The sequence below is a fragment of the Rhamphochromis sp. 'chilingali' genome, assembly GCF_963969265.1.
Source record: "Rhamphochromis sp. 'chilingali' genome assembly, chromosome: 4".
NCBI classification, from domain to species: Eukaryota; Metazoa; Chordata; class Actinopteri; order Cichliformes; family Cichlidae; genus Rhamphochromis; species Rhamphochromis sp. 'chilingali'.
Window position 1 is genome coordinate 14,518,220 of NC_137948.1, and position 16,139 is coordinate 14,534,358.

The 16,139-nt window shown below is 40.5% G+C and overlaps 1 protein-coding gene across 2 annotated transcripts in view; it reads left to right on the top strand.

Annotated features, from left to right (window-relative positions):
* Nucleotides 1-16,139, top strand: part of LOC308396271 (E3 ubiquitin-protein ligase SMURF2-like) — a 62,243-nt gene that overhangs the window by 32,923 nt on the left and 13,181 nt on the right. The window contains exons 4-11 of one of the 2 annotated variants that reach the window (XM_080881459.1): nt 293-426; nt 3,865-3,930; nt 4,432-4,516; nt 4,759-4,842; nt 6,307-6,518; nt 9,909-9,993; nt 11,298-11,456; nt 12,507-12,563. In XM_080881459.1, coding sequence (XP_080737585.1) covers nt 293-426; nt 3,865-3,930; nt 4,432-4,516; nt 4,759-4,842; nt 6,307-6,518; nt 9,909-9,993; nt 11,298-11,456; nt 12,507-12,563 — 882 coding nt within the window. The remainder of the gene's footprint in view (nt 1-292; nt 427-3,864; nt 3,931-4,431; nt 4,517-4,758; nt 4,843-6,306; nt 6,519-9,908; nt 9,994-11,297; nt 11,457-12,506; nt 12,564-16,139) is intronic. The other variant, XM_080881460.1, reaches the window with a different exon arrangement.

Consider the following 16,139-nt stretch of genomic DNA (forward strand, 5'->3'; position numbering starts at 1 on the left):
GGTTCAGAGAGAAGTACATGTAAAATGGAAGGTTATGGTTTTGTGTTTCTTCTTTTTGGCTTAGTTTTTAGTAACTGTAATAATTTTTAGGAAATCTCTGGAGCGCAGGGTTATTTTAACTTGTGAGTTCATTCAATTTCATATCACTCTTCTTAAGGGTTGAGCCTCTAAGCACACGTCTTGGAACTTTTTTTTCCAAGTACAGTGTCAAGACTTAAAAGCTTTGTTATTACTCATCGTTTCTATTTTATTGACCTGTCTTTTTTTCACTTTCTTTCTCTCACCCCATCAGATACATTGGAAAGTCCGACTCCATAACCATCAGTGTATGGAACCACAAGAAGATCCACAAAAAGCAGGGCGCGGGTTTCCTGGGCTGTGTACGCCTCCTGTCCAATGCCATTAACAGACTCAAAGACACGGGCTGTAAGTAGCTATTTGTATTATTGTAAGTATGAATTTAGGTGTTTCTTTCGCATTGACTGAAAACAGGTCAGTGTTCTGTTTTTGTACATCTTTTGCCATAAGGTGACCTGTCAGGATTGTTATTGAAGTGTGATTCAGTTAGGTATGCCAGGTTAACCTTTGTTCACACATTCTGCACTGAACTTATCGCACATAAACAAATGTGTGAATCAAACCAAATGTCTCCAGACAGCCTAGGTTTCAGACTTGACACTCGTCTTTCCTGTGCCTCTGTTGGTTGCAGCAATAGATAGCATGCCTGCTGCTACAGTAGGCATGCAGCATGTGAGCTGTGTCCTAGCCTGCAACCTGCTACAGCATATATGCCAGCCATTCATTGCTATGAGATTTATGGCAACTCCTTATAACATATCACAAATATTTTTTGCTGCAGACATCTGGCTCCTGTGACCAAATCAGTGCCAATAGTTCTATTTAAAGCAAAATGACTTTCTTGTCAGGAAAAAAAAAGAGGAAGAAACATGCTGCTGATTGATGATGGCATGAGATAATCACTGGTTGCCCCAGAACAAGATCCCAACATACTTGTACAGATGCTCACATTCTCAAATGAGCAGTTCTTAATCTACATGCTTAAGACCGTCACCTCACTGTTACGGTCTTTTATTTCAAATATATTCTGTGCATTCCAAATGCCTGTTAACCCTGCCTAACTTTTTGGCAGTACCAGACACGTATACCCTTAACCAAAGTCCAGACTATCAAATTAACATTCCTTCCAGTCATTCTCATCTTTTCCTTCAATCTGTCTTCCTGGCCTGCCCTAAACACAGGCCGTCAGACTTGTACCAGACCACACTGAGTTACATTTATCCCTTTTTATATGTATCCAACCTTTTCTCTGTTCCAGTCTGCTTGTCTTTCTCCAAAAAAAAACTCTTATGGAGTTGTCAAATAATGTCACTTACTGAAGTGTTTTGTTAATCCAAACTGCAATATTGAAGCTATTAATGCATGAATTCCATGAATGCAAGCAGTTGTAGTTTGGTTGGCCCAGATGCGACAGCCTCTTATTCCAGCTTCTAACTGTCAAGCTAAATACTTCACATAAGCATTCAGAATACTTTCCAGCACCTTTCTGGATTTGCTAAATGGTATTTCTGGCTCATGAAATTCCCCCTAATCCTCCGAAAACCACAACAGCATTATTGTTGCCACAAAAGGGACCTTGACAACCTAAGAAAGCCTGGTGCAATACTTTTACCTCACTATGACGGGGGACTTAAATTTATCCACTTCCAGAGGCAGACAGTTTAGGCTCCAGACAAGCCACTTACTGTGCAGTCAACATGGCAGAAATTATACTTTATCTCAGCCACAGAAAGTGGACAGGGAAGCATGTTCTGTGACAGGTCCTTGCTTTATGCCTTTGTCCTCCTCCTGTGTTGTGCAGATACATGAATTCATATTTAGACACATGAATGGAGCCCACTCTGTGGTCTAACCAAGATGTGCACATACACAGGCAAAAACATAAAAACAACCCAAACACACAAAAAGGCATTACTGGAATTGTCTGAGTTCCTGCAAGTCATATTCATACACATAGCACACTCTGCCATCCAGTATAAACACAAAACCCTTACAAAACTTCCCCTACACACACACACACACACACACACACACACACACACACACACACACACACACACACACACACACACACACACACACACACACTGCTCTTGCACAGTCTTGCAAAAGGGTATCCAGCATGGTTGCCTAGTTTACTAGAAGGTTGTTTGGCTTTACACTGAACTCATTTCCTGCTTTAGCATTACAGACACAAACCTCTAAGTCATCTGCCTCATTTCTGTACCCACAAACTCACTAACACACTCACACACAGACACACAGACCACCAGTTTTTCAAAATGACTTGCCTTACTACTATTGGTACACTCACTTTGAACTTTGCTTTTTGTTCTTGGTATTGATACTGTTGATGCAACGTCTTGTTATTTTTCCTGATGTGCTGATAGTGATACTGTTGATTCTACAGTTTTTACACATGCATGCAGACATGGCAAACATGTCCAGACAGCTGTGCATTATCTAAATGAAGCGACTAAATTAAACATGTGGCTCTGCATGTGCACATTGACACATATTTATGCAGTTTAGTCTATTGCAGCACACAGCTTTTAAAGCTCTGAGGAATTGAATGGTGTGGTGAGGGCTTGTGGTTAAAGGTCTTTAAATGTTCTGTCTCTCTGTTTTTCCTCCTCTCTTATTTAAGAAAAAAAATCTGCTTACTATTCTGGCCATGTAAGGCTCAAACCATCCTTGTTTAGTCTAGACACATATCTGGAACAGATGCACTTGTTCTCACACAAACCCGCAGGCATTATAGAAATGAGCTATATGCTTCTTCCCATTTAAACGATTTAATGTGCAAAATAAGTCATGCACACAAACCAAAGACATGACAACTTAAGAGTTGGCTTATGGTGAGCTGGAGTGTCCCTTTATCTTGCTTTCTTTCACACTCTCTTCTGCATATTTCTGTTTATTTTACACTCAACCTACGTCTTGTGTTTAGCCAACACACACACCTGTACACACATCCGTTGTGTTGTTAATGAAAATTAATTGATATTACTCCTGCACTGGTCAATTGGAATATGTCCAAATCTCCTTGTAGGATCTAGTGTGTGTGTGTGTGTGTGTGTGTGTGTGTGTGTGTGTGTGTGTGTGTGTGTGTGTAGATGAGTGTATCTGTGTCTGGATCTTGTTCAGTGACTTGGATTATGTGTCTAGCACCACTGCCCCTTCCTGAGCAGACAGTGAATTCTTACTTACTCAGAAACAACAAGGCTAATTACAGTTTGTGTCCAGACATAGCTACATTTGCTGCATGTTAAAAATTGGGTTATCACCACTCATTTGAAACCAGCGGCGATCCAATTTACAGACTTAGAAAAACATTATAGGGACATTTGAAGTATTCTCTGTACATGCACAGAAATATGGGCTTTTAAGTGAAGCAGTGGTTTCTTGCACTATTTAAAACGCAGACAAAAAATGCTAATCCTGGCTCAACTTTTTGCCACAATTCAAAGTCCTCGCTTGCGTCATCTGGTTTTGCCGTAACAAATGCTCAGCTTATGGGTTTAAACCCGGATGATGATGATGATGATGATGATGATGATGATGATGATGATGATTATTTATTTATTTATTTATTTATTTATTTATTTATTTATTTATTTATTTTTTACATCAGAGTAGTTATAACAATCTTGTATTTATAGCCTGTGCTACCTACACAACTTCTTTTTTTTCCTTAGTGTCATTATTGGTATGACTCCTCGAGGTACACTTTTAAAGGTTAAACATGCAGCAGATGCTGAATCCGTTTTTCTATTTTGTTTGCAGATCAGAGACTTGACCTGAATAAACTGGGCCCAAATGACAATGATACTGTGAGAGGACAGATAGTAGGTAAGAAATACTGTTATCACTGCATAAACTGCTTGTTTAAGTGTGTGGGTATTGTTTCCCATTTGCCTGTGCACGAAGTACAGTTACCACCTGGCATTGTCTCTAACACCTGCATTTACCATTATGCAAATAACTCAGATCATCAGCTCCATGCGTTGGTCTCAGAAACAGAAGTATTGAAATGTAAATAGAGATGTTACCCTGAAGTGAAAATACATTTCTACAGCTTGCCTTCAGGAGGCGAATAACATCTCTTTCACATTACACTGACTTTATACTCACAAGCTGGCAGGTTAAAGACTCTTTAATGTCCAATCCAACGCCATCTGACATTTGTTGTCTTATATTATGCAGCTTTGCTGGTTGCATATGAGAAAAGTGCATGTGTGAAAATGGCTTAAGTGACACAAACGCATAACAGAATACAAAATGCTCAATTTACTTTGAGCCTTATAGTGAGTAAAATTGCTGCTGTATTATCTTTCTCGTCTTAAACTGTAGTAAGTCTTCAGTCCAGAGATCGCATCGGTTCTGGAGGACCAGTGGTAGACTGCAGTCGTCTATTTGACAATGACTTACCTGACGGGTCAGTATCCTCAGACATTTTATCTATCCTGTTGGCTATTAGTTCTGTTTTTAATTTTAAAAAAACCCTTATTTTTGTATTTGGAGTTTGTCCATTTGATTGAATTAAGTAGTAACTTTTGAATATTATCCTTTTAACAAATGAAGTAATGTTGTGTGGGGTTTTTTGTTTGTTTGTTTCGTGTTGTTTAGTTTTTTTAAATGGTGAATATTAACTTTGTGTCATTGTGTACAATGAAACAGCTGGGAAGAGAGGAGGACGGCCTCTGGAAGGATACAGTACCTGAACCACATCACACGCACCACACAATGGGAGAGGCCAACCAGGTACATATGTACACGTCTTTAGTTTTAGCATACCTTAATCTATGTAGGATATTAAAAAGAATACCAATGTACCTGCACTTTAATTTTACCTTACATACAGCAAGAATGCAAATTTAATCCAAAGCAAATTTTATAGAGAGCTTGCACGAGGATCTGAGAAAGTGGTTGTACTCCTTCCTCACTTCCCCTTTGAGAAGAAAATCCACTTCAACACAACAAAAACAGTCTGTTGATAATGCTCTCAGTTTCCTTAGTCCTCCACCCCAACACACACGGACACAAATGGCTAAATAAACTATCCAGCCATTCAGGCAGCCTGGCTTCATTTGGCCCCCGTTGCTACAGGAACAACTGTCGCCTTCCTACTTGGCCCGTATCAGTGGAGCCATTAGGAGTGTAAGCAAATAACACCCTGGACCACCTCACCCACTTTTGCTTCACATCTTTAGTCACCCCTACACAGCAGAGTGGAACACAGTTGGAACGGCAGGAAATAATGGTGAGGAAAAGGTCAAGCGGTGTGGATTTGGGGGAGGAGGAGGAAATGATGAATTTAAGGAGGAAGACGAGTAGGTAGGACTGTGTAGGAGGATGCAATGACAAAGTGAGAGTTGATGAATTAGGTTGTCGTGAGGGGACACTTGTCCAGGGGTAGAACATGAAGACGGGACAAAGGAAAGTCGATGCAGAGATGGGGGGGGAAAAAATAAGCACAGTGAAAGAGGAAATGGGAGGAGGAAGAGCATTTGGAGGGGTTGTGGGTCCAAGACTTTAGATAGCCAAGGCGTCAGTAACTCTGGACAGCCAGACAGTGGTCAGACAGGCTGCACACACAATGACTGCCAGTAAGCCAGCCTGTCTGTGTTTGTGTCTCCTTATCAGATATCTGTTTGCAAGTCCCGCTCTTAACATGCTGACACAGACTGTAGTCTCATGACTTTTTGTTCTTTTTTTTTATGCAACCCATAATCACTGATATTATTCAAAGCTTAAGCATTATCATAAAACACATTTATCTTCAAGAGAGCATATGAAACAAAGTGTTTTGCAACAAAGATGCTATCCATGTGTCTGTGTGCTTACCAAAAAGAGATCAAGTTGCTGCTTCTGAGACTTAACAGAAAACACAGCTTTGCTGGTAAGCATGGTAAACATTTGCTTAAATTCACCAAAACTAAAAGCCAACCATTTATCACTTCACCAAAAAATTGTTTCTTGGAGTCACACATACGACTTGTAGGAATAAAAGCACACATTGTTCTTTTCAGTTATTCACCCAGTTTATAGCAAGATGGAATAGAAATGCTCTTTCAAACATAGGATTAGCTATTTCAGATATGCCAAGAAATATACTGTCAGAGTATGTACCGATTCATAGAATGTGATTTGAAAATGGAGGCAAAAGTGAAATACAAACCCCTTATCACCCCACTTTGACCATGTGCCCTTTCTTTTCTTTTCCAGACCAGCATCAGAGTACTCCAGCCCATCAGGGCGTCCATTGAGCTGCGTGGTGGATGAAAACACCCCAGTGATGACGCCCGTTAATGGGGCAGAGGCGAGTGGCCCTCCGGGCGAACAGCGGATCCAGGAGCGAAGGGTTCGATCGCAGCGGCATCGTAACTACATGAGTCGAACACACCTACATACGCCGCCAGATTTGCCTGAGGGTTATGGTGAGAGACAGTGGAGTGACACACAAATGCACACACTTAGGCTATGTCCACACGTACCCGGGTATTTTTGAAAACGCAGATTTTTCTATGCGTTTGCACCTTTCGTCCACACGTTAACAGCGTTTTTGGTCACTGAAAACTGAGAATTTTAAAAACTCCGGCCAGGGTGGATATTTTCTAAAACTCAGTTTTTGCATTTACGAGAAAAACTGAGAAAACGCAGCGTCAAAGATGTGCGCCTTTTTTGACGTCACAGTGTGCGCCACGTTATTGTTTTGGTGAAATGAATTTCTACAATACTGTTACTGTTAATTGTACTCTCTGCAGTGTTTAAATGCTTACATATACACACACAGTTACTGTCCCTCCACACATACGACTCAGTTCTGCTTCTATGCCCCAGCTTTGTTTACTTTTTCCCAGCGAGGCTTCTAGACTTCTGATTGGCCAACATTTCTACACGGTTAGGAATATAGCGCCACCTGCTGCTTTGGCATGTTCATAGCACCGTTTTCCTTCATTTCTGCCTTTATGTGTGGACGGGATTATTTTTTAAAACGAAAACGGAAAATCTCCGTTTTCAAAAATACCCGTGTACGTGTGGACGTAGCCTTAGTATTAACACATCGGTGGTTCAGACTAATGGCCTAAACCAGACGCTGTAGGGAGTTGCTTTGGTCAGGAATGCTTATTGTGTCATAATGAATGAAGACCAATGCTGTATCTGTGATGCCTCACAACTTTTAGAGACATTAAAGAAAGATGGAGTTTCTTTCTACGGTCAGCATGAACTTGACAAGTATAAGCCAAAACCTCATCCAACTCATCAGATTTTTTCTTCTGCCTCTTTGTTGTATACAAATATAGACATGGCAAAGCAGGAAATGCATACAAATCTAGTATTAATTACTGTTTTATATTTAAATTCCTTATTGTTACCACTAAGTGAAAGCTGCCTCATTGACATCACATTATATTGTACTGGTGTGATTATACTGTCAGCTACTACGTTCTCACAGCTGTTGTTTCAGACTAGAGCGGTTACCAAATCCCATGTTCGTTGAACTAAAAAAGTGCATTTTGGAACATCCAAAAGTGCAATCCAAAATCAGTCCACCCCCCCAACCCCAAATATCCAAGGTATGCAGATGAAAGACGTGGCGCTCTGATCCTGGGGCGAGTGTTTTCTTTGTTGCCTGGGGGCACTTTTTTTTTTTCTTTTCATGAGAATCTCATTTAAATAGCTTTCTAACTTCCCCTTTGTTGTCTTTTCCTGTATTCCCGTCCCGTCATTCGATTTATTCACACTTTCTCGCCTCTTTCCTTTCCCACCCCCACCCTGCAGAAGCACATCGTGACAACTGCAGTCATCACTTAGGCTACGTTCACACTGCAGGCGAAAGCGCATCAAATGAGATTTGTTTTGTTTTTTTGTTTTTTGGGGACCCTATGCGACCCATATCCGATCATGGTATGACAGTGTAAATCCGATATTTTCAAATCCGATGTGGGTCACTTTCGTATGTGGTACTGAATCCGATACATATCCGATGTTTTAGAAAGCGACTGCTGTTTGAACCGTCAAGTCGCATTAAATCCGTCTTTTACGTCACTGACACAAGACAGACGCCAATTATCAGCGCGAACGCTTCCTGGCCATCCCGTGTAGATGTCAGTGAAACTGTTGGGAAGACAACGTGAACATTTTATTTGTACTGTATAATCTGCAGATTCTGACAGAAATCTGCAACTAACCTTTGAAGCACCGCTCCTCTCTAAAACAGCAATAAGGATAATTATTAGGTTATTTACATTATTATGTAAATAACAAAATAACTTGAAGCAAAAATTGGGAAACGTAAAGTCCAAAGTCTTCACATTAAGGGCCATCAGTCAAACAATATTGTTTGCTCTGGGTCTAAACAGAGCGCGTTGTGTGTGATGTCTTTTGCGCATGCGGGCCGCTTTGAGCGTTCACACTAGAGCGCGTTTGCTGTCGCATTTTATTTGTAGTGTGAATAAGCAGATAAAAAAATTGGATTTGATCAAAAAATCGGAATTGAGCATTAAGACCTGCAGTGTGAACGTAGCCTTAGTTTGTGTTACTGCTCCTCTTCTCCTCTCCTCTCGGCTCCTCTCCTCACCTCTCCTCGTTTTAACTATTGGAATGTTTTGGCTTTGCACGCAATTATTCCCACAACGAAAAGAAGGTGGGAATCCTTTTCATAGCTCAGTGTTTCACTCCAAGAAGAGACTTTAGGTTGGGTTTTTTTTTTGTTTTTTTGTTTTTTTGGTCTATTCTTTAAGCTGGATTTGCTTACAGCATGCAAGTACTTGGGGGAAAATAACAGAGAAATGGTTTTTGGGGTTTATTTTTTTGTTTGTTTGTTTTTTGCCCTCTCCAACGTGGGAAAGATTTCTTTGCAAAGAAGTGCTCTTCTCTCACAGTCAGCCACAGTGGACCCCACAATAGCCACAGTCTCTGTAAAATAAATTATTATTTTAAGTGTGGTGCTTATATGCCAGTGCTTGGGAATGACACTACTGGATCTGTGCCCCCTTTGAAAGGTCCTGCTGTGTCCACTGAGACTGGCTGAGGTTGGACAAAGTGAGTCACTGATGCCCAACAACTCAAGAGCTTTCTTCCTTAGCTGAACCCTCTGAACTACTGGCTGGGTGTGGTGAGAGAGAATAAGAGGGAGAGAGGGAATGTGTTTTGCCAGTAGGAAGTTGGAGTGGGAGTTAGTAATGGATTAGCTGGTGAATATACACATGAATACCCCACCACTGCAGCACTGACTTTATGCCAACATTCACACAGTTGCTCTCCATTCATCTATGCGCTGGACAGATTCAATGAGCTAATGATAGCTTACAAATGAGTGTCACTCCCCTTTGATTTCTTCTGGTTGTTTACACACGAATTAGTGGGTTTGGCGACATGAAAGCATTTAACTTTCCATTTCCTTTGTTTCTGAAGGTTAACGGGGGTGGATTACTTTCAAAGCACGCACAAACCTTTAAGTGAAATAAGGCAACTAGGATGCATCAGCGAACTGTCCACAAGGAAAAACATTCATGGAAGTCTTTGATACATTTCCCTCACATTTTATTTTTCCCATCCCCTTGGGATACACCTATTGGAGACTGAAGAGGAACTAATTGATTACATTGGCACACACCTTAAGAAACTCTTAGGTCAACAGTGTCCCAGCAGTTTGGCTGTCACATAAATTATAAACAGACTTCTCCTACTCCAGAATACACAAACTCCCTATCCTTGCTTATACCCATGTAGACTGCAGAACATCGGTCCCACAAACAGTCCCAAGCTTTTTTTCTGTGCTCTTTTTGGCCTTTTTTGACAAATGAATCTCCTCTCTGTTACAGAACAAAGAACAACTCAGCAGGGCCAAGTTTACTTCCTCCATACACAGACTGGAGTCAGCACATGGCATGATCCCCGGGTGCCCAGGTAACTCATTTGTGTTCATATATTTCTTTTCATCTTCATTGTGCCTTTACTTGTAAAAACCCTTTTCAATTCCTATTTGATAAGGCATATGCAGTTGTTAATATATATGACTGTACTGGAATTAACAACACACTGATTTCAATGTGTGTTGAAATGAGTGTGTTGTCTTTTTTTTGTTCGATTCCTAGTATCAAACCTGACACAAAACTGCAAAACTGACAAGAGCAAACTGGAGTTGACTTGGTTGAATTAGACGTTATTTCTTCCTTTGTTGCTGTTTTTCGTGTTCAAAAACACTCTTATTAGTCAAATTTCAGACTCGGTGTCAGCCAAACGGACAACCCCTGGGTCTGATGCGGAGTTGGAAGAGCATTTTTGCATTTGTTGAACTGACCAAACTATAAGCCAATGGTTCTGCATTCAATCATGCTTTTTCACCAACTCTCAACAGTTCTCTGCTTAATTCCCCAAAGATTACAAGCAGCTCTGTTGCGTTATGTTTTTGGCTACACCTCGATGTAGCTTCTGCTCACATAGCATCCGACTGAGAGCATAAACCTCTGGGTTTGGTCATTTTGGACAGAGCTGCTAAAATGACCCAGTATCTGCGATGAGTGCAGCCAGGCATGTGCTTTGTGCCTGAGTGATGTGTCCTCACTTCACACAAGGACGATGGATTCACACACAAGGAAAGGCACAGAAGCTCCTCAGGCTACAGCGTTGTCCCAGATCGCAACTTTAGTTTCTGCTAACAGAAATGTCACTCTGCAAGACAGAAGGAGAATCAAGAAATAAGAACAAGGACTTGGGCAAAATGATAATTTCAGTGGTAACAACAGTGTTGTTACAGGTTATCACTTTATTTTATTATCACACAACACAACTATCATCAAATATGTCAACAAATTGTCCCTCATATAAAATTCTGTATGAACAGTTATTTGGTTTTACTGTAGTTGGTAGTGTATTAATTGTAGTAGGTATGTGGCACGACCCATCTGCCCTTCAAGGTCGTCTCCTCGTACACCTCTGCACCAGCACTGCCTGTTTTTAGATTGCATCCTGTAAAAGTTTCATTCTCACCACTTGTAGCTGCATATGCATGCTACCTAATGACACGACTTTGTAGTTAAGGAACAGCACTTAAGTTATTGGTTTTTTTATTTTTATGATCATAGTAGCAAAACGTTTTCATCTTGCCTCGAGTTAATGGTGTCAGTGCTATCCAGCTACTTATATTAAAGAGGGTTGATCAATGCAACATGAGTGAATTTGTAACAGTTTAATCTTTTTTTTTGGTTCAGGGACTTAAGCAATGTAAACTGTGAGGAGCTTGGCCCACTGCCACCCGGCTGGGAGATCAGAAACACTGCCACCGGCCGTGTCTACTTTGTTGACCACAACAATCGAACAACACAGTTCACAGACCCACGGCTGTCTGCTAACCTGCATCTAGTGCTCAAGTGAGTTTAACAATTGTTCAAGAGTGTTTTGAGAGCAGTCCCATGGTTGTTGTTTAGGTTTGTGGTGGTATGCACAGACAAATGCTTGCTTTTATTGTGTACTGTTCACTCTGTAATATAAGAATCAAACATTTCCATACAACTGTCAGATGCCAAAGAATGAAGTTAGATATGTTGGAAGTATGCAGGTATATAGTTGTTGTAGCCTTTTATTAGCTGTCCCTCTATAATCATAAGGTAATGAGCGTAGCGGTGACTGAAACACATAATTCACTGATGGTAGTTTCTGTAAAGCACCCTCAGCTATTTGGAAACCAGGTAACCATTAAAGTAACAAGTCTGATCAAGGATATGACTGTAAAATAAAGTAGATATTTTCATTGCTTAAGACATCATTTATATTCTTCTTCTTCTAAAAGAAGTCCAACGTTTCATCGTCATTGAGTGCTGACCTCACTGTGCCTATTGCACTGCTAAGGTTTGTTTTAGCTTTCTGACATCTTTGTATTTGAAGCAGAGGGACATTAATGGCTTAATATTTTTAAAATGAGCTTCCCGCTCATTGTGTTAGTGGAAATCAACAGTACTCCTGTCATCATGTGTATGGAGTAACCAACAGAAGAGAGGATGTGTTTTGCTTACATTGTTTAATCCACCAGCAATGAATATGTATATGGTTCACTCACTCTTTTTGCTGTTTTGTTCCTCCTTATCACTTCCTCTGTCGTGTTTTTCTTTTCTTTTATGTTAACACTCTATCCTATTATTTGTTTATAACCTTAAAAATCTTGCTTTCTTTATTTTGTCCATGTTTTGGATTGTTTTACACCATTTTTCTTGTTTGATCTTACCTACATTCTCTTTCTTTATGTCCTTTATTCTGTCCTTTTTCACGTCTGTCCTCTTTTTCCGTTCCTTTTTTAATCCCATCCCCTGATGTTTTCAATGCTCCAATACTCTTCTCTGCCATTCACCTTCTCTTTTATGTCCTTTTCTTCATTTCCCCCCTTTTGTCTTTCTCTGTCTTTTCCTCTTTCCTGCTTTCTCCAGCAGCCCAAGTCCAAATGGTTCCCGTGTGGCCATGGACAGCCAAAACACTAACCTCAGGTAACCCACAAATGCACACAAAAACACAGACATGCATAGAGAAGAACATGAGCATTCATAATCTGCAACGTACAGATAAACTGTCCACAGGGCACATAGGCTTTCATACTATATACACACAGACTTGCACTGTTATAATACCATGAGAGAAAATGGCATCCAAAGGGGGAGCATGTCTGCTTGTGTTATTGTAAACATGTGCGAATCTTTTTTCTCAAGGTTACCTTTCAACTGGATGCCATGCAAGTATTAAACGCACACTCTCTGGCCTGCTGTCCGTATCGGAGAACTGTCAGTTCATCTTTCATTATGCTCGTCTAGTCTGTCAGCAGCCTGCCTCCATGGAAGATCAGCGCTTAGTACACTGACCCAATGAAGCCAAACCTCACTCATGAAAATACTAAACACATGTTAGCGAAGCAGCTGCTAGCTTAGCACAAATCTTCTTTTATTCTTCAACAGAAGACGCAGGCCGGACGCATAATTTAGTGAAAATTACACCAAAATTGTCTGTGGTATTTTTGTAGACACGACAGACTAAATTTTAGGAAGTATTTTGGCTGTCAGGGAGGTCTCTTTACTTTACTTACGACTTTCAGCGTGTGCAGTGGGGATTATTAGAACAAGAGGAGCATACAGAGAGATGTAGGGATTTTTCCGTCTTTGCTTTTTTGGTAGAAAATCTTAGTCAAAACCTCTTGCAATAATAGCGGCTGGCACGATAGACATGTTTGGGAAATCAACATCTGGTCATTTGGTCAAATAGTATCCATATGTGTCAGAACAGCCTCTGGTTGTGATTTGAAGCTCAGTTATGTTATCCACAGTCAGCATCGTTAACCGCTTGTCTGACTCCTTATTAGGTGCGATTTGAGTCCAGACAACACTTTAGAGCTTTGAAAAATTAATAAGCTGTCATTTGTACTGCAGCTTTTGCAGTGATGCACACGATATTAATGAAAATAAAACTGAAGGACAGTCCGTTTGCAATTTTGTGTCACAGCAAGGGCAATGTTCTGCTCTGCCGAAATATGTAATATCCGAATACGTTATTGTATGTAAAAGTAAGCACTTGTTGTCTTTATTTGTATTTTTATTAGGTACAATTACAGAGGGAGAGGGGGGGGGGAGTTTAGAGAGCCTAGTCGAATATTGGCTGGATTACATTTTTAATTGGGCTTTAAAACTTTGGCGTGTGATGGTCCGGTGGTATACCTCGCATATGTAAAACTGCACAGTTGTAAAAACAATTTCAGCTCAGATAGTATCTGCTTCCTTAAAGCTGCTCCTTTATTTCTGACCATAACCAAAAACTGGCAACATTGCTTTTAATTACTACCCTGATGTACTCAAGTAGAAAAGTCACCGTGGCAGGAAAAAGTAAACGCACTTCAAAATCAGTGTTTTATTTAATTTTATTTATTTTTCTTCAAAATTGGAATATGTTCAGTATTAGTCACTTTTCTACTTTTGGCACTGAAACACAACATTTTCTTAGTGGTGATAAATGTTGAACTTCTTACTGGGTGAGAGGCTGAACTGTGACGGCATGTACACAAACAACAGCAGGCAGTAATACAGAGGCTGCATAGGCACATGCACGAATGCCACACCAGGCTGTTTACACATATTGCACGAGTGAAGCAGATTCGTCGAAACATTTGGGAGTATCAGCCTCGTTAAGTTTCTGTCTACTAAGCCGGTATGTAAACACTAGTAGAACAACCAGTCAAACCACCACCACTGTTTTTGTTCTACATCTCCTCCTCCTTGTTGTGTATTTTTCTTTTAATCCCCTTTGTGCTTCCACCTTGAACGTTTCTGTCCTGAAAAGGTGTTGGATTTTTCTGCTGACTTCATACCAGGACCTGTTTCTTTTATCGCTGTCAGGATTTAAAGATATAATATGTAGCATTTTCTTTGGAAAATCTGTAAACTGAAAAGCAACCTGTTTCAGTCATCACTCATGATCCGTATGCAGTGACATCTACTTTGATTTGCTTTTTTTATTTTAGCGAATTCTGGTCGGCAGCAAGTCAGAAGTCACCAAGCGCCTCTTGTCTTTCACACACTCTTGGCAGAGAAAGGGCCAAGCTTCACTGTTATTTCCAAACAGTATTGCTGGATATTATCTACTTTTAAGAATATTTAGCCCCCAAACTGCATTTAAGGTATTATGAAAATACCTAATTTAAAGTTGGCTGATCTCTTCCTCAAGGCCATCTTTCTGTGCATACCCAGACAGCTTCCAGTACAGCTGCTTGTTTCGATCTCTCCCTGGAAGTCCCAGTATGATGACTTGAACTGTACGATTTATGATTAAATCTAAAACTGACTCATATGTTAGGTTATGCCCTCCTCTCTATTTTTGATAATTCCACTCAAACAAAACACACATTAAGAGCCTCTAATGCCTGTGTCTCAATCTCGTGGCCCATGTCACCTCTATTTGTGGCCCGCATAATGACGTGAAGAAATATTTTTAAAAATTATTATTCAAAAATTATTTAATATGAAGGCAATAGGCAGAGTGTTACAGGCATCACCCTAAAGAATGTAGCCTCATGGGCAGTGTAGTCTGTGCTGCAGGGAGAATGGACTGCCATACCCGTTATGTGTCTGTGAGCACGAGGGGAGGAAGAAAGGACAGAGTCGAAAAGTACGAGCTGTCATCGAGCAGAAACGGGAGATGGAAGCATGTAAATATAATAATAACCACTGCAGCCAAAAAGAGTGTCTGACGAGCCCAGCAGTAAGTAAGCTATTAAGACTCGACTGTACACTGTGTTCGTGTTTTCCTCAGAAACAATAAGTCCCGTTGGAGCAGCCTTTCAACGCCTCTCTCTGTCTCTCGCTAGCAAAGTTGACCCAGACAACAAAGTAAAGCTAGTTTTCGGTTACGAGCCCGACACAGAACCCGACGTATTAGCCAGAGGTCCCTTTACTACGGTTCAGAGCCGCGGACCTGTTTTATATACGCGCCGAATAGTTTTCTATATTTCTATTCAAAATATACTGAATACATTACACTCACAAACATCGAGCACACTGAGAACACACCAACAAAATATTTGCCCCACCACCTGTCCCACTCGTAACACTTGGCTCCCAGTAAGCTTTTCCACTTCCACTAAATAAAATTAAAGTTGAAGAATCTTTTTGACACTCTGGAGGAGATCCAGCTCACATCACAGAAGTGCAAGTGTAAGGATACAGAAAGTGACTTCCACTGAGACATCTAAAAAAGTCATCCAGTCATGCACAAGATGACCTCGAAAGAGAGATCAGCCAAGTTGAGATCAGATACCTTTTTTTTTTTTTCTTCAACTTTTCCTCCTACTTCCTAGGTCTATAACATAGAAGCACGCACTTAAGTACGGCATGAAACTCCATTTCAGAGCAGCAAGAATTGATTTCAGTGAGAGTCCGTGGGTTTTAACAAAAGTATGCATACCGCAGGAGGAGAGAGCACAACAGGAAATTTTGTGTGCATATTGGAAAAGAAAAGCAGTTGTTGTTTGTGTTTCCTTCCACTACCACAATTAATGTTCCTGTCATTTTCTGTCACACAGACAC